The 18,964-nt window shown below is 43.4% G+C and overlaps 1 protein-coding gene across 38 annotated transcripts in view; it reads right to left on the reverse strand.

The window, feature by feature from the left end:
* The window catches only part of ABI3BP (ABI family member 3 binding protein), a 323,405-nt gene that overhangs the window by 229,562 nt on the left and 74,879 nt on the right, over positions 1–18,964 (reverse strand). For all 38 annotated transcript variants that reach the window (XM_075907457.1, XM_075907515.1, XM_075907462.1 and 35 more), the window contains exon 2: positions 2,787–2,960. In XM_075907457.1, coding sequence (XP_075763572.1) covers positions 2,787–2,913 — 127 coding nt within the window. In that variant the 5' untranslated portion in view covers positions 2,914–2,960. The remainder of the gene's footprint in view (positions 1–2,786; positions 2,961–18,964) is intronic.

The raw sequence follows: 18,964 nt of genomic DNA on the forward strand, positions 1-18,964 counted from the left end.
AATATCACTTCCCTGGGTAAATTGTGTGGTTTAGGACAATAGGTAGGTAAATAAATGGGTTCATTAATATAAAATTCTGAGAACTTTTGGCAGAAGTTTTGCATGGGGCCTGAGGATAATGTTGTCCTTGGTGAATATATCATATGGGGTTCCACCACAAGAGCTGCAATTTCACCTACAAACTTTGCAGATGTGACTGCAACAATGAAGACCATTTTCAAGGCCGGTGTTGTGAAGCTGCAGTTGCCAATTGTTCAAAGGGAGGTCTCAAGTGTGCCCAATATGAGGTTCAAATCCCAAGGTGGCACAAGTGGACGTAAGTGCGGACATGTCTTACATAAACCCGTCAGGAAATGCCTGGTGATCGGGTGGGCAAAAACATCTTTTTCTGTGATCTCGCCTTTGCCTCTGGTGTTGGTGTGTGGTAGGTGTCATCAGACGCTCGGCGTCAGAAAGCTGTTCAGTGCTGCCATATCCATCGGTACCTGTGGAGGTGGTATGTCCGCTTTGGCCAATAACAGGTGAGAAGCATATTTTGGCAATGCAGGCATTTCTGCGCCACATGGCCCTCGCACCGAGATTTTATTCAGAAGGTGTGCAGTCAGAAACATGGCATACAGTCTCTTCAAGAGCCACACTTCTTAAAACTGGGGGACCCTGGAATGATGAAAAAACTGGAGTACAACGCACTTGGGTGAAAAAAGAAGAAAAAACGGGGAGGAACTTTTTTTTTTTTAAATGAACTAGTACTAGCTTACACCTAAGAACTATTCAGACTCCTAAAAATACTAACAAACTAATTTTTCTCTTTTTTTCCAGTCAGAAAAGCACTGCTCCGAGACTCCATCTTCTGCTGAGGTTGGTAGAAAAGATCTGAGGGGATCCGCGCCATGCATGTAGCTAACAGATGAAAACAGCATGAGATGGCGACTGCACATGCTTCAGATGAGAAGGCACTGCTAAGCTAAAAATCTCTGATCTCTGGTGCAAGGACACACTAACACCTGAGTGGAGCACCCACATGAACACCACTCAAAGGAGAACCAGTTAAAGTGCTTAACCAGTTAACCCTGCGAGGGGGGCAACATTAGTCAGCATACTCTCCTAGGCCAACAATGCATACACTAGAGCAGCCAGAGCTATTCTCTCCTTCATTCCCATTCTGGGAACAGGTAGGGCATACTTGACTTAGTCTGATCTGCATAAACACAAGTGATCAAACGAACTAAAACAAATCTTTTGGAAAAGCCGCCCATTTCTGGTTTAAATACTCCAAGTGATTGAGAATTTGCAACATGCCTAGATACACTGTTGGCGACCTGTGCTGTTAAAAATAGAATTGTTTGATTTCCTGTTGCCCAACTTCAGTGACAATAACACCCACATCTCAGTGCACTGAGGCCATGGAACAAGAGACAATGCTTATAGGTCTTAAAGCAGTTCCCAAATAAATAGGATAATTGCCATCCATCACACAGTTTACTCCATTGAAGGTGTGGGGCCTACAGGAAAATTAAGATTCTGTGTGTGTTGAAATTATGAATTATTACAATTATAAATATAATTTGGAAGAGCATATTGCCACTAACATAATACCGCTTGATTATATGAATGTTAAAAATCAGACAATTGAAGCCAAGAAATAGAGTGCGGAATTGATATTCATCTATAAATTTGACACTTTTGCCCTGGGCTTGAACAAAGACATTAACTGGATATTGCATTATAAAGCCAGTCTCCCCTGCCTTTAACAACTGCATTTTTACACCAAAAGCTAAGAATAAGACACTTCCAGGGCACTTAATTAGCCTCATTAGCACCAGTCCTTCAACTGACAGGTTTTTTTGTTTGTGTTTTTTGCTGTTGTATATATTTTCTGTCATTTCCACTCCAGTTCATCTGATCAAGTGGGTCTTGCTCACAAAAGCTACTGTTATATATTTCTGTTAGTCTCTAAGGTGCCTTAAAACTACTCATTGTTTTCCAAGATACAGTATCACTTTTTACATTGTAAGCCACCTTTAGTCCCACAGCCCTGAACAACATATGATTAACAAGTAACAAATGGCTGTAAATCTGAACACCAAATCTGCCTAAAATTGGTAAAACTCATTTTTACATCAGAATTGTATGGTTCAGTCCCATCTTTAGTTATGAATGAACAATTTACTAATAAGCAAAGTTGCATATTTAACTTTAGATGACTCTTTTAATGACTAGACTCCCAATCTTAATACGTTTACACACACATGGCTTATTGTTCAAACTTAGGCCACTTCCTGAGGTTTGAACTTTATTTACAATGAAAGTAAATATTGCAATGTATAATAGTGGTGTATTTACAAATATAAAACTTGATTTTCAAGTTCACTCCTAAGATAGCTGTTCTTAGGGTTTCTCTTTTGCAGTATTCCCTCAGATGGTGGTTTTAGGGGAGATATTTTTGCATCCCGTGGTGCAGCACACAGCATGCATATGGCCAATGTCAGAAAAAACAATCTTAACAGTTGAAAAAAATATGTAAACCAAATAACCAACACACGTCAAATTTTCGGGAACCAGAAATACTGTTTTTTTTCTTAAATGATCTCCCGATTCCTCTGTCACCTGAAAATTTTGCAAAAATCCCTAAAACAAAACAAAAAACCAAGAACAACCCCTCCCGCCCCCCCCCCCACACACACACCTCACCACATCTTCCCAAAACAACAAATAGATTCCCATTCTTTTAATTCCAATACCCTATCCACTGACCAAAAGTAGCAGTCAAAACCATAATGCCTTACCAACTTCTGTTACATAGGACTTTCCTTCTGAAGGTAGGGGGATATACTGGTTAGAAAAGAAGCTGCTTCCATAGCCCAAGATGAAGCCGTGGAGTTTGGTGTTGGGAATTAGCCGAAGGTACTTCATGCAAATGGTATCATCAGTTGTGTTGATCTGGACTTTCAGGTTTTGTCCTTTAAATGGGGAAGAAAGAAAAAAGCTAGGAGTTATTGTCTCATTCACTAACAGAACAACAGAAGGCAGCTCAACAGCTGTTTAAAGGGGGCAGTCTCCTTGACATCTGGTTCATTTAAAAAAGTGAACTAAACGTCATTTAACTTGCCTCAGAGCCCCATGACAACTTTTGGGGGGTTTTATGCTCACATTTTTTAAAACGCTCTCTTTCCTTTGCTGCTGTTTGAAAGGCTTGAACAAACAACATTGGGGTTTTGTCTACACAGCACCTGGAACATGCCTCCCAGTCTGGATAGACAGGTATGTGCATATCTGGCTGTGGACAAATGGGTTAGTGCCTGAATATAAGCCCACTTGACCCCAGGTTTGTACTCAAGTGGCTAGACTATGCTGTCATCTATGCTGCAGTGGCCATACTGCTATTTTCGGCATGCTAGTTCAACTAGGCCTAGCCAAATCTGTCTACCCAGGCTGGAAGGCTCCAAGCTGCACCATAAATGCCCCACAACCAAGAATTGTGAAATGCATCAAGTAAATTAGAACAAAATCCTTTAATTTCAATAATCCTACCTATCACTTGTAACAAGCATAGCTGAAAAAATGTCAGAGAGAAGTGGTACATAAGCGTGAATTTAAGTTTACTGTATTGCTTTAACAATGCACTGCAACACTAAACAACTTATTACGGAAAATAATAACCATGCCCAGTGGAAATTATAGTCAGTTGTTCTGGGTTTTTGTTGCTGTTGTTGTTAACAGAATGTATTTTTCTAGTCAGAATTAGGCCTGGACACAAGAACAAATGTGCATATTGGCCAAAATACCAAGATTTTTTTTAAACCCTTATTTTTATTCTTTCCAACAGAACAGAAAATGAGAAACACCTTGAATATCCATATACAACAATTTAACTTGCAGCAGCACAGAACATCCTTTTGTCGTCATAAAATTATGACCTTCATAACCGAACAAGCAATTTTATAGACTACTAAAAGATTTACCTAGCATTGCTCGAGTCCTTAACTCAATTTTTGTTTTATGGAAAATAATGAAACTGTACAATGCTTCATTTAAATCACTGCTTTGGAGAGTGGGCATGAGGGATTTAGTTTCCTGTCTGCCCCCAGCCTCTCTCACCACAGTAGCTTGGGACCAGGTGAGAAGTGCCTCTCCATGGCCACTGATGCTCTAATGGGTACAGCCCGGGGAGAGGTACTTGTCCCCCACCTAGGGCAGATGCAGGTTCATCTGCACTCTGCACTCCCCCAGCCAACAAACTGTGTACTCTGCTTTCACTCCCTGACAGAGAGTAGCCATCAACGATCCCATACAAATCGGGGGGAGGGGCGGAGTTTCAGCCCTCTCACCCTCCCTAAAGAGTGCATGGGGGGGTGAGAGGCTCAGGGTTGGGGCAGTCCCAGACGAGGAGGCCACACCCCCAGCCAGCTTTTTTCACCTGACTGATGATTCTGTCTTTTCTGTAAGGTTTCATGAGAAGCAATCCCATTGTCCTGGCACAACAATATGTTTCCCTTGCTTTAAGTTATGATAAAACAGAGTATATACTGAATTTGGAGGTCCTAGCTGTTACCATTTAGGTGAAGTTCTTGAACAGGCAGAGACAGACACAAACTCTCTCAAATATATACAGGTTGAAATGCCCAAATCCAGGACTCTATGGTCTGACAGATGTTGTTGGATGTAAGAGCCCTGGAGGCTGGGAGTGAGAGCCAGCTAAGAGTCCTACCATAGCTGGGGACACCAGTGGCCGGGCCAGCCAGCGGCTGGGGAATGCTGTTGAACCCCCAGCAGCAGTGAGGTGGCGGGAACCCCTAGTAGCAGCGGCCCCAGTCCCAGGTAGGGAATCCCTAAAAGCAGCAGGACAGTGGCAGTCCAGCAGCTACGGCATCCCTGGCAGCACATGCCAGGAAACCCTCAGTGGCAGCGGGACTAGCAGCAGGGCAGGGAGCCCTGGCTGGGCCTAAGTTAGTGGGTCCAGTGGCAGGGTGGGGAGCCCCAAACTTAGGCGCCCCAGAATTGTGAGAGGAACCCAGGAGCAGAGCAGCAGCTAGCAGGGGAGCACTGACCTCCCCTGGTCCAACAAAACTCCATGGTTTGGGACTGCTCAGGGTCCCAAGGGTGCTGGACTAGGGAGGTCCAACCTGTAGAGGATCAGTATTTTCTATCATGGTGGAATATAGTGGAGGAAGTGTTTCAGTTCTCAGTACTTACCATTTCAGGTGACACTTCACTGCTATGAGTGTTATATTTCCAGTAATTCCAACCCCCATGGTAAAAAAAAAAAAGAGTTAGGTCCCTCTCTCAAAGTTATGACAATGACATAAAAATACATTTTAGATGTTTATTTCCCTTTTGGTTTCTCAGCCCTTAGGCAGTATACGTGGTACATTTTCAAAGATTATCAGCCACCCTGGGGGCAAAAAACTTACCTCAAAAAAATGACAGCAGAGATGCTCATGAAATCAGTTTCCTCTAGGGGGAGGAAGAGATAAGGGAAACACCTTCAAAAACTCAAATGTGGCTAGACTTGCTATAATATTGCAAGAGTTTACAACACTGTCTTCTCCTTTCCCTGAAAGAACAACCATGTGCTTTTAGCCTGAATGATGCATTTTAGATTCTGGAGAAAATACAGATCCCAACAAAGCCTCCTTGAGAGAGCACAGTGCGCATCATCTTTGTGCAGGTGACAGCTTCTCTAAAAACAAAATGAGTGCACCCTCTGAAATCAGGCAGATTTTTCATAAATTTAAAGGTATATTACACATAAAATGAAAGCACCACCCAAAGGACTTTCAAATCAACAAGAGTACATCTACAATTCAATGCTATTTTGAAATACTAGCACTATTCCGAAATAACATTAGTCCATGTCTACACAGCAGCAGTTATTTCAAAATAATGTTGAAATACTGGTAGATTTCTTACTCTGACTTCTGTAATTCTTATTGTACGAGGAGCAATGGAAGTCAGCGGAAGAGTTCGAAATAAGTGCTGTGTAGACGCTCCCTATTTCAAAATAAGCTACGTCGAACTAAGATACACAATTGACATAGCTCAATTTGCGTAGTTTATTTTGAGTTAAGCCCTGCAGTGCAGATGCACCCTTAGCTGCCTTTGTTCTCCTTCCAATACTGAGGAAAAACCAACCATGATTTTGTCCAATATCATGCAAAGGATGCCATTCTGAAGAACATGCCAGACCACCCTTGGCAACATGATCACACATACTGCATCTGCTTCTCCTCAAGTATTATATTCTTCATCCCCATTTTTTTCTTTTGGTCTCAGTTTAGCAGCTTGGAGATGTCCAGCCTTTTTATTTATTTATTTATATAAGGTGTGAAATTGTTGCTGTGTGCTTCTATGAATGTCTGAGCGCTAAAAAGACCCCATGTACAAGTTACTAGAAAAAGAGGTTCCTCATGTTTAAACAACTGTAAATACCGTTTCATAAAAGACATTAAACAAAGTGTGTTTTGTGTTTGGAGACTCAGATTGTCACCTGCAATTTTTTATAAATAAGAACATTCTGTGAAAATCTGCATGTGGGAGGAAAAAGAATTATCCTTCATGCAGAAACTGAAGTTTAACAGGTAATCTTTATAATTAGCTCTGGTGTTGTGGTTCAGACATTAGATAATAATCAGACACGAATGATAAATGTACTTGATTTTGGTGAAATTCTGAGACTGGGATTTATACTTTAATGGGCAACACAAACTCCTCTTTAGAATTTATATAAAGATTAATTATATAGTTTCGTATTCTTTGATAATTGAATTCCAAAGCAATATTGAAAGTAATTTGCTTGATTTGATTCTGATTTGAAGGAATATTTGATTTTTAGCATAGTATTATTAATAATCACTAATCTCTGGTAATATCTTTTCTTCATTCTGTTTTAGTTTAAGAGTTTTGGTAAAATTCATAAAGTAGAAACTCTACAGAGTTAAAGGCCAGGGGTGGATACCAACTGGTAAACCTAGAAGCCCAGCAAGTTTCTCTTGAGAAATCCATGCTTTTCTTGTTGGGTTAGCAAGAAGCGGGAGCATCACAAAAATTCACAGCTGAAAGATGCTGGTTTAGCAGGGCTTTCTAGAAGGAACGGCTGAAAATAATTGTGCTTTTGCTTTAGACGTAGTGCTTTGCTATAATTCATGATCTATGGCATTAACTGACAATGTCATTACTATCAGAATAGAGGTTTTCTATGGTCAATCACTGGACTGAGTAATTAAGTCCAGCCACACTAAATCAGTCTCACATTATTAGAACTATTTACCATTCAAGCATAACACTAACACAGAGCCAACTTTACCATTCTCTGTAATATCACCCTATGTGGTGAGCATTCACATAATCATTCCTCGAGCTAATTAAACAGGACTGAATGCATCATATAAGTCACAAAGGCCTTTCTGCTACTACCACGTGACAGGGTATGTGCTTTACTAACCAAGTCAACCCCTTGGAATCACTGTGGAAAGAAAGCCTTAAAATAAACTAGCACAATCAACTAGGCTTTCTTCAGTTTTGAATCTGAGCCAAAATATACTGTACTCAATCATCACTTCAATCTTTCGGCTTCCAGTATGGCCTAGCTTAGCACCACACACCTTCAATTGAGGAGAGTAAAGTGACCATTGCACAGACTAAAAACAGGTTGATAACATTGTGTTAAGTATTTACTTATTATTTAATGACAAAGTACCTCAATTTCATCTTACTGCCTTTTTTCCCTATCCAAATCTGATTTTTTCCCCCTTGCATTTACTTTGTATTGACCACTACGTAACCAATATGTGATCCTGCTGAATACAGCAAAAAGATCAAAGTCAGAGAACCTGGGGTTTTTTTTTTTTCAAAATGTACAGAAACAAGTACAGGTTGGACCTCCCTCATCCAGCACCCTTGGGAACTGACTGAACCCAGATTAGGGACTTTTCTGGACCAGGGAGGTCATTTCAGGCCCCTTGCTGCTGCCCTCCACCCTGCACTCTCTTGAACTTCATGGCTCACCCTGCCCCCTCAGCCACAGCCCAGCTGAGCCACACCCCAGACCATGGATGTTGCTAGACCAGAGAATCCCAGATCTTAGCAGTGCAACCTGCACATTCAAATCGTGCTACATATTCTCCCATATTACCCAAGATCACACTATAAACTCAGAGAATAATGGTGATCTCAAAACAGCTAGGAGTATTCATTTGCACCAGCCTTCCTTTTCTTCTACCTAAACTAACCACAAAATATTTGTACCATCACTTGTAGTTCAGTTTCAGAAGTGATATTTATTTCATGTCTCTACGTGAATGGCAGGAATTCTATCAAAGACAAAGAGACCTATGGTGTAGTTTATGTGGCAAAGGGACTCAAACATTGTCAACTGAAGTTTACATGGGTGGAATCCTGAAATGTCCTGGATATAAATTGAAGCTGAATACTGGCCAAGTGGAAGTTTATTCAAGTTCACACCCACAACCAACTGACTTTTCTGAGGCGCAAAGGTGTAGCCATGTTAGTCTGTAACTTAAAAAAAACAAGTGGTCTTATAGTCCCGTAGAGACTAACAAAAAAAATATAGAAGTTTCAGGGGGTAGCGCAGTTAGTCTGAAGACCCAAAATAAAAAGGGAGGGAGGGAGAAAGAGGGGAAAAAAAGGACCCTCTTCTCCCTGTCTCCCACTCTCTCCTTTTTTTTCCTCCTCCCCTGCCTTCTGTCCTATTTATTTTGGGTCTGCAAATCTTAAACGCAAAACTCCGGTAATATGAAGAAGTGGGCTGTGCCCATGAAAGCTCATGATACCATGTACATGTTTTGCTAGTCTACAAAGTGCTACCAGACCATTTGTTGTTTTTAAAAAATATATAGATGGTGGTATGAGCTTTTGCGGGTGCAACCCTCTTCACTCATCATCTGAAGAAGTGGGCTGTGCCCTTGAAAGAGCGTGATAATTTTTTTTGCTAGTTTCTAAGGGGCTACAGGACCACTCGTCCTTTTTTTTTTTTTTTTACTTTTCTGAGTGACCTCCATATTTAATGACCAACAACTGCCAAAACAAGAACATGGAATTACTGTGTGATTATTTTATCACTTGTACATATTCCAACTGTTTCATTTCCACTGCATCTCAAGTCAGGAAGACCTAATAATATTCCACCACCAGATGTTAGTTAAGAGCAGAACTGTGATTCAGCTTGTTGCTATATTCCCATTTCATCTCTGCCACACTAAAAGCTCAGTTTTTCTTCATCAACACTGAATAATTAGTTCAAACCTGACTTAACTTCCACTTAATAGCACTATTACCATTTTCACTTTTCTTCATACCCATTATAAAAATAAACCACAAAGAGAACAAACTACAGCGTTTTTAGCCCACACAAGAAAACCCAGAGAATGCGAGTCAATGGACTCCGTGGAGACACTGAATATTTACCACACAGAACCTACTTCCCGTAGGGGGGAAAAGACAGAGGGAGTGAAAGCCAGCCAGCCACAGAAGTCTCTCCCAGGTAAGAGATACCCAACTGGCAGTGTTGGAGTGGTTCTCCAAGTATTCCCTGCTGCCAAAGCTTTTCCTAGGGGGACCCTGGGCAACCCTCCCACATCTTCCCACCCCTGCTATGTCCCCATGCCCCCCACTGCACTCCTCCCACTAAAGCCCCACCCCTGCTTCACTCCTGCCCTGCCTCTTCCCTGGCCCTCTTGCCCCCCTTAGAAACACAATCCAGGGATTACCGTGGCATGGGGCAGCAGCAGGGGTCAACCCGCCCCCCCACACACACACTCTCTGTGGTGGTGGCAGCCGCTGGGAGTAGTGTGACCCAGCAGCCTACTCTGTTCCACTGCCCATCATCCCACCAGGTTGCCCCACTTCACCAAGGTGGTAGGAAGTGGAACACCCCTGTCCCAGCCTGCTCCCCTGAGTGATGCAGGACTTGGGGATGGAGTGGGCTGAGGCTCTCTGCTTCCCACTGCCACGTGAAGCAGAACAACCCAGCAGTGACAGCCCCATTGCACATCCCCCAGATAATCCCCTGGGCTGCCCTAGACCCCACAGCTAACATGGAAGACTATCCTGTCCATAAGACAGTTGAGGCAGCCATGTATGGATGGGACAGCTCTACCTGGCAATAAGACCTAGCAGACCGGTTGAATGCGTGGGACTAGCGTAATCTTTTGAGGAGCAAAATGGCCATGTCAGTTGCGGACTAAAATGCAATACCTCACCAGCTTCTGGCAAATTAAGTTTAAAATCCCAGTGCAACCCTAGGTTTTGGAGGAATACTCTGACCTTTTCCTCACTTGCATTAGCTTTTGGTATGTATTAGTAAAAATCTGTCCCTCAGTGTTTGCATTAAGGCCATCACTAAAGAAGGGATCTCAGAGCCATTGCTACCTGTGAAATATAAATCTTCTGACCCCACTTACCAAAAAAAAAACCAACAACAACACAATCACCCCTGTTGAAATGCAAATATTAACTTCAATGGAAGATGATCAGTGGCTAACAATACAGTGAAATGAGTATCTTAGCTAATATCCTATAATAAAAGAAAACATCTCCACATGTGATATTGGAAAACATTTTGGGAGAGAATTCCCCATCCACAAGGTTAGGGCCTTGAAAAGGACAGTCCAATAAAAACAACTTAGTTAAAGGAACAATTAATTGAGTGTTAATACTTTGGAAAGAGTGTACAGTCTCAAAACAGCCCGAGGACACCACCTGAAAGAAATAAGCAGCCAGGAATAGGCAGCAAGAGCCAAGAGCAAGCAAGGAATATAACTCTTGAAATGCTTATCCGTAAATGTTTCTAATTGATGCTCATAAATTTAAACTTTGAAAATCACTATTACAATCAAATATGCAATAGTCACTTGGACCAAGAAGCCTCAAACTTTGGGGCGCCCCGTGGCAAATTCTAGGAGGCCGCGGGGGGGAGTGGGGAAGACGACACTATCTGACACACAGGATTTCTTCCTTTGGATAATTCACGGAATGGGTAGTTCCTTGAAGGCAGCCAGGATCCTGAAGCCCACTCCCTGTTCCCTTCTTAGCCCTGCCCTCTCCCATTCTTAAAGCTCTCACTACTAAATAATTGATATTCAGCTGTAAGAGAGGTCCAGTTCTTTTTCCATTTGAACATCCCTGGTGATTTCGTACCAGAGTTCTTTGTCTTAATCTGATTTCTCAGCGCAAGAGTGTCACAAAAATGCCAGGTATAATTATTATTAACTACTCAAGCAGCTTTCATGTTATTCCATCACTAGTTCACATCTGTAAAGAAATAAGGAACAATTTATAGAACTGAGCCATTTGATTAGTTTCACAAATGGAGCACATTTTCAAAAGTGCACTGATACCCCAAGTTGGGTGCAGTGTAATTTCAATGTTAAAAGCAAACTGGAGCCATTTTCTTAGAGTTTGCTGCCTAATGAAGGAACCGTAGAGAAGCAAGAGATATAACAGCAGCTTTTGACTGAGTTAGCAACTTTATAACTCTAACTCTGTACCCCATTATGGACTGGATTGATCAACCAAGAATGTGAGCAAAAATATTAGAAAAGAGAAAAAATGTTATTCAAATTCATTTAAACAAATATTTTCTTGCTCTCAATTTCATATTCACTATAGCATTATACTATTTTAAATGAGAAGATACTTTTTTTGGACTTGTTGATTGCTTGTACCTTCTACGATCAAATATGATAAAGCTTTATAACATGAACTATTAAGCAATTCAACACTTGTATGTGGTAAGAGCTATACAGTATTCAAACGGATTTCCACTGAAAGGCAGCTACTGCTGGGATCAATGCTCTTTTTCGACTCAGTGCAGACCAAGGCAGGGCCCAGCCAGCTCACAGAAATACAGCCTTTGTTCACCACACACCACTGCTCCCCTCGCCGCTGGCTGCAAAAGCAAGTTCCAGTGCCACCGTCCACTCCAATCCCACCCTTGGCACCACACAGCAACTTACTGCACTGTGTTCTGACTGCAGTACCACAGATGCTGTGGCCAGTTTATCCAATGTAGCTTGGAAAGGCTGGGAGTACTGGACCAGCAACACAGGCATCCACCATGGGTTTCAGTACTGCCACTGAGGAGGGAGATTGCTGTCTCTGTTATGTTGGAACCAGGGCTGGCGCTGCCATAGTCTCTTGCACAAGGGAAGAGTCTCTACTTCTCAATGACAGGCTGAAGTCCCAGTCTGACCCTGAAGCTGCCCCTCCAGTGGGGCTGTTGAGGCCTGGGTATGTCTGCTGCCCCTGGTGGGCAAACGATGGGGCGAGTAGCACTGCCTGCCTGAGAATCGGTACCGAGGAAAACAAGATAAACGCCAAGATCCCAAACAATCGCTGCTGGACTGTGATTGACATTGAAGAAATCGCTGAAGATAGGGTGACTAACACTTGGATAACAACCTGTGGCCTGTATCAGTGGTACAGGCAATGGTGCCTCAACTCAGAAGACCCATATGTCTGGTTGGCAGGGACTCTGTTGGGTACCTAGACCTTCTGGCCAATGAGTTGGGCCACAGTACCAGGGACCAAGGTCGCAACAAAGCTGTCCAGTGACAAAGGGAGTTCTGCTAGTCTACCTGCTATACCCTATGGTCTTGGTCTTTGGAGCTAGAGCTGGAGCCACCTCAGTCCCCTGGTGTGGCACTTAGAGGGCTGGCTGGCTCTGTCTCTAGGCAACAGAACCACTGCAGGCACCGAAGGCCACACTGCAGGCTTGGAGTCCTTATAGCTGCCCAGAATGGGGAGACAGGTCCCAGTGGTAACCCCTTGGAGGCCTGAGGCAGGCACACGGTCTGATATAGGTTCTTTGCCCATAGGTCTTTGGGTTCTTTGGCCCTGCTTCTTTTGCCCCTTGCTGAGCACCGGTGAGGGGAAGAGCAGTGCCAGGCAGAGCCTGGTGCCAGTGGCACGTTTCCTACTGAAGCCAATCCACTCTGCACGGGGTCCAGTGATGGTGGTTCTGGCACAGGATGCTTCCTGTTTCCATCAGGAGTGCCCTCAAGTGGATATTCTGCTCTGAGTACAAGGATGAAAGTATTTACAAATATGACACTTGTCCGTCCGTCCGTCCTGTGGATCTCTCCCAGACACTTGAGACAACTGTCCTGTAGATCACTGACAGGCATCAGTATACCAAACAGGACTTGAAGCTAAGTCTGCCTCAGGCAAAGTCCCAACCAGGACTCTAATTTCTTCTGACTATTCTTAACAACTAATTACTAACACTATCAGCAAACTATCTACAGAGGCCCTATGGAGCAAAGTCCATTGAAGATGAAAAGACACCACTAGCTCTTTCTACCTATGGGAAGACAATCCAGGTAACCACCATGGGCAGTAACAAGGAACTGAGAGGGTACAGAACTGGTAGCACCTAATATATGGCTGCATGGGAATGCCACTCCAGGGGGGCACCATGGTCAGCCTTATGGATACTGATAAAGCAAAAATCTCCAACAACTATGCACTAGCTCTCTCAAGGAACTGGGGGGGAAAAAACAATGATGAAATGAAAAATACGGGGAATAAGTAACAATTCTGAGCCTTCAAAAAAGTATTGATTTTGTTTGGTTCTACAAATGGGAAAGAAAGAATTTGGGTGATGGGGTTAGTGGAATTTAAATTAACTATCTTGCCTTTGTCTGCCAGGATCCAAACCGAGATGTTTGCACTGTTAAAGCTGCCTCAAAAGAAGCATTCTCTTTTCCTCAAGAGAATGCTGCAAGATGTGGCTGACAATAAATTCATTAGTAACTATATCTTGGCACTAATAGCAACAAATTCTGGATTATGTGCCAAACATAAGACACCAGCAATCATCTGCAGACTGAAACTTATCAATCTTATTTTGAAAAAATATATAACTTTGCAGATTAATATGTTCACGTTTTCTCTGGTCCTTTGTTTCACTGAAGACTCAGAGAAACTGTTATGGTTTCAAGTATGCTACAGTTGCAAGACTACAGACTAGTAAATGCTTCAACAACTGAATTACTGGCTATTCTGGAATGTTTCTTTTTCTCTCCCTCTCGTTTTGACTTAGAGGTGTTAACATTCCTTCCTGTTTAGGATAGCTTGTGTGCAGCAGACGGCACAGCTAAATCAATAAATAAAATAATGCACTTTGTTAGGTGATACTATTGAAATCCTGGCTGATGGAACATATGGCATGAGATTTGGAAAGTGCATGCACCAGTTATGTTGTTCATGGGCATGGCTTTTTTCACTTAAGCAACATAATTTACATGACTTAAGAGACCATGAGACCTTAGACTCCATTTTTACAAGTAGATTTCCCTGCCCATGTGATCCTAGACCCCAAAGCGATCAGTAACTTTTCAGGCATGAGAGATGAGCTATAAATTGTAAGCTGTGACATCACTGCTTCTCTTCTCTGGTCTCTGGACTATGGTTTCTAACAAGGAAGCTGTGAACAAGGATGATGTCCCAGACTGTTTGGGTGTTCCAGAGAGCCTTGTTGAAATCTAGCAGACTTATCTGCACTGCTCTGACCCTGAGTGTAAGACTCTGAAATCAAATTGTCATGTATAAGGTTCCTTTTAACTATTTGATGATGCTTTTCTTTTTGAAAAGTTAATAAACCTTAGTTACTAAAGGAACAGGATGCAGCATAAAGTTTGATGAGATCCTGAAAGCATAATTTGACCTGGGTATGTGTTTATCCTTTGAAATTAGGAGAAACTTATTACAAGTCCAGTTGTCTCAGGGGCAAGCCAGGAGCTGGAATGAGTAAGGGGACTGTGTTTTAGCTTCTTATTAACCACAGCATGTTGCTACAATAGCTTTCTTTTGTTACTGGCTGCATAATCACAAATCATATATATAGTAGCCCAATGTCTGTGAGTTTGTAACGTTGAAATGCTGGCTGTTCTCTCTGGGCGGCCCATGCTGCATGGAGAGTGTGGGGTCCAAATTGCCACTTGCTCCGCTTGTTCCCCCGCGGTGGCCCAGCTAAGCGGTGCAAAAGTCAGCAGAGCACCATGGCGGGAGAGGAAGGGGTGGGGCGGGACGGTGACATGCAGCGTGACAGTGGCTCCAGGCCCCACCCTCTGGCCATGCACATCACCGCCCTGCCCCCCTTCGCCTCCCGCCTTGGCACTTGGCTGACTTCTGCGCCGCTCAGCCGGGCCGCCGCATGGGAGCAAGTGGCGCAAATGACCGTTTGGGCTCCACGGTCCCCTAAGTGAGAGGCAGGAGGGGGGAGAAGAAGAGAAAGGGGGAGACAGAGAGAGAGGTAGGAGGCGGAGGAGAGCTGAAAAGGGGAGGGGAGGCAGTAGGAGGAGGAGAGAGAGAGAGAGAGAGAGAGAGACGGAGAGAGAGACCGGAGGCTCAGGAGAGAAGACCAACTTGGAGGAGAGACCTGAAAATCCCGTTTTATGACGGGCTAATTGGCTAGTTACAGAATAAGCTCCAGTGTGGGGTGTGTCTGCCTTTTCTCAGTAGTCTGTCCTAAACTGGCATTCTCAGCTGTGTCCCTCTCTCAGCATTGTGATAGCAGACACTTCGGGGACAACCACACTCCTGCTTTTGTTGTTTCCACCCAGAGAATAAAAGACTCTGAACTACAAAACTGAGGGTGAAGACAGCTGTGCTTTATTACAACAAAGTCAGCCACATCACCAGAATTCCTCTTAGAAGTTTAGCTTATTTTACCATTTTTAGGGGGTACCAAGTACTGCCTCCCAAAGCTCTGAGCAAATGGAGCATACCACATTAGGACAATCTATTTTTGTGCATGGTCTCACTCATAATATTCAAAGAGTTTGCACTGGTGTGTGCACTTTCCAAATCTCATGCCATATGTTCAATCAGCCAGGATTTCAATAGTATCACCTAACAAAGAGCATTATTTTATTTATTGAGTTAGCTGTGCTGTCTGCTGCACCCAACCTATCCTAAACAGGAAGGAATGTTGGCTGGTTGAATTAACCACAGTTTAAAATGGCATATTTAAAAATAGGTTTGTTTCTATGCAGAAAGATAAACAAGCAACATTAAAAAGGGAGCTGTAATTCTCTCACTCAACATTAATATAGATATAAATCTCTCTTTATAATATAGAGGCACGAAACACACACAAGTTGTATGTCAGCAAATTGAGGGATAAATTTTGGGACCAAAAAGAGAAAACCCTTCATTACCAATTAAAATATGCCATTTCTTATAAACATCATGTTAAACAACCTGCTAAAGCTGATCACCTGAAGGTTCTGTGCTTGCTTTTCTCATTCACAATTAAAGTCCCCTGAAGCAGTGTTTGGAAAATGAAATCAGTGAAGAAAAAAGTCAGTGTGTAAAGCTAACATTCCTCAGCAAATATGAACTGTCATCATGCAGAACACAAATTATTCATTACATGTTTACACAGGTGTATCTTGCAAAAAGTTCTAGTCTAAGCCTGCTCAATCATTTGGTTCCAACTTACTGTCAAACATGCCAGGATCAAAAATGAACTCCCTCTTTGCTTTCATAGACTCATAAGGCTGGAAGAGACCTCAGGAGGTCATCAAGTCCAACCCCTGGCCCAAAGCAGGACCAAACCCAGCTAAATCATCCCAGCCAGGGCTTTGACAAGCCAGGACTTAAAAACCTCTAGGGGTGGAGATTCCACCACCTCCCTAGGTAACCCATTCCAACCAGTGCTTCACCATTCTCCTAGTAATATAGTTTTTCTTAATATCCACCCTAAACCTCTCCCACTGCAACTTGAGACCATTGCTCATCATTCTGCCATTGGTCACTACTGAGAACAGCCTTTCTCCACCCTCTTTGGAACCTCCCTCTAGGTCAGGGGTCTGCATCGCGGTGCCCACAGGTGCCATGGCGCCAGCCGGGGCATTTATGTGCGCCCGCGCTGACTGCTGGAGAGAGCATATGCCGCCGCGCAACAGCTTAGAAGGGAGACGCCAGGTTCGCAAGACATCCGAGGGAGCGCATGTGAGGTGTGTTTAAACACCCATGCAACAGCTGAGAGGGGAAACGCCTGGCGTGCCGTGATGTCACAGCCTGGGACTTTAAATTTTAAAACAGCACAGCCCAGCTCCAGACCCAGCATGTGGTCTGGGGTCATGGAAGCAGCTGGGGCCAGGCCCGATCACAGACTCAAACTGGAAGGCAGAACATGGGAGTGCAGGAAAAATAGGGGGAAGGGGTGTGAGAGGAAGGAGCTTGTGCTGAGGGGAAGGAGGCAGTTCAGGAGAAGAAAGGGGAAGGCACCAAGGGACAGGGTGGAGTAGAAACAAATGCCAGGGGGCCAAGTGGAGACAATGAGGAAAAGGGCTGGAGGGGAGGTGTCAGTGGTAGGGGGGACAGGGTGATGCTGGGAGAGGAGAGGGTAAGGGCATTGGAAGTTAGAGGGGGGAGGGGGAGGTGCTGGGAGAAGGCTTGAAAGAAGGGGTGGGCATGAGGAAGGCAGGGATGGAGCAAATCATGTGTGAGGGCATAGAGGGGCATGAGGGGAACAGGGGCAGAAGGTGGTGAGGGGTTGGGCATCAGGGAAAAAGAGGGCAAAAGGGGTAGGGGCAGTGAGGGAAGGGGGAGGCACCAGGAGGGTGCAGAAGTAAGGGAAGGTGCAGGTGCCAGGGGATTCTGGGGGTGAAGCAGAAGGGCAGACACCTGCAGGGGAGGGACCAGAACCAGAGGAGAGAGGCAGGGCAGGTGTGTAGAGGGAGGTGTTAGGAGAGGGAGTAGCTCACATGATCAGAGTGGGGCTACTGGAGGAGTGGGCACAAGGGGGAGAGAAGGGAGGATGGAGGGGGGCAGGTCTCAGGACGGCTGAGGGCAGTGAGAAGGGCAGGAGTCAGGACAGCAGAGGAGGGTGAGAAGTTGGGGGGCAGCAGGCACCGGGGAGCTGATGGAGCAAGGAGAGGAGATATAGCAGCAGATGGTGGGGACATGGTGGGGATGGGGAGTGTGAGATTGAAAGGTGCCATGATTTTTGGGGGGGTGGGAGCATGCTTTTTTTTTGCTCAACATTTGGACATCCCCCCTTTTTATTAATGCAGAATTTTGTTTAAAAATGAATTACAATATAATTAAAATAAAAATTATCCAACTAAATTAAGTTTCTATCAAATTTACCCAATTCACATTTAATATGAAAATTTTATGCAAATACTTCAATTTGCGCATTTGATGCCTTTTTTCTATTTTTTCTCTAAAGGGGGGGCTGAATAATTGCCGAATAATTTAATACCTTTTACATGTAAAATTACCTTTTTTATCTTATGGATTCATATATTATGTAATATTAAATATGATGTTTTTCGTATTATTTAATGTACAAATACAAAATAAGCCTTGAAAAATTGTTGGCACCCACCACACTCTTCTGACAACATGAACGTGCTATTGGCCACAAAAAGGTTGGGGACCACTGCTCTAGGTAGTTAAAGGCCGCTATCAAATCCCCTCTCACTGTTCTCTTTTGCAGATTAAGCAAGACAAAATCTGTCAGCCTCTCTTTGTAGGTCATGTGCTCTAGCCTCCTAATCATCTTTGCTGCCCTCCTTCAAAAATATTTAATCTCTTCTGTTTTTTCTCCTTCACAGTCCTTTATATATTTACTACCTAATTAGAAATGCCTAATATCTACAAACTCCATACCACTTATAAATTTTTCTTGCTACACTCTGAATGGAATCTTTGTAGAAGTCATGGCTTCCCCCCTCCAAAGGCTCGCTTGAGTTGAAGAGGAAAAAGTCAGCTTTTCCATACACACCACTTGACATCCAACCTCATCATGCAGTTTCTATTCAGACAAAAATTCCCATTGATCTCAATTTCTACAACATTTGTGAGTTTGTCTTGTGAACCAGGCACATGAACACTATAACTAACATTAGAATTCCTGTCTACAGAACTTTTACTTTCCTATGATATTTGAAGCTCTTATCAGTAGAAAATGCAGGTTTTTCCATTGGTGAAA

Source organism: Pelodiscus sinensis, chromosome 1 (assembly GCF_049634645.1).
Source record: "Pelodiscus sinensis isolate JC-2024 chromosome 1, ASM4963464v1, whole genome shotgun sequence".
Lineage (NCBI taxonomy): Eukaryota > Metazoa > Chordata > Testudines > Trionychidae > Pelodiscus > Pelodiscus sinensis.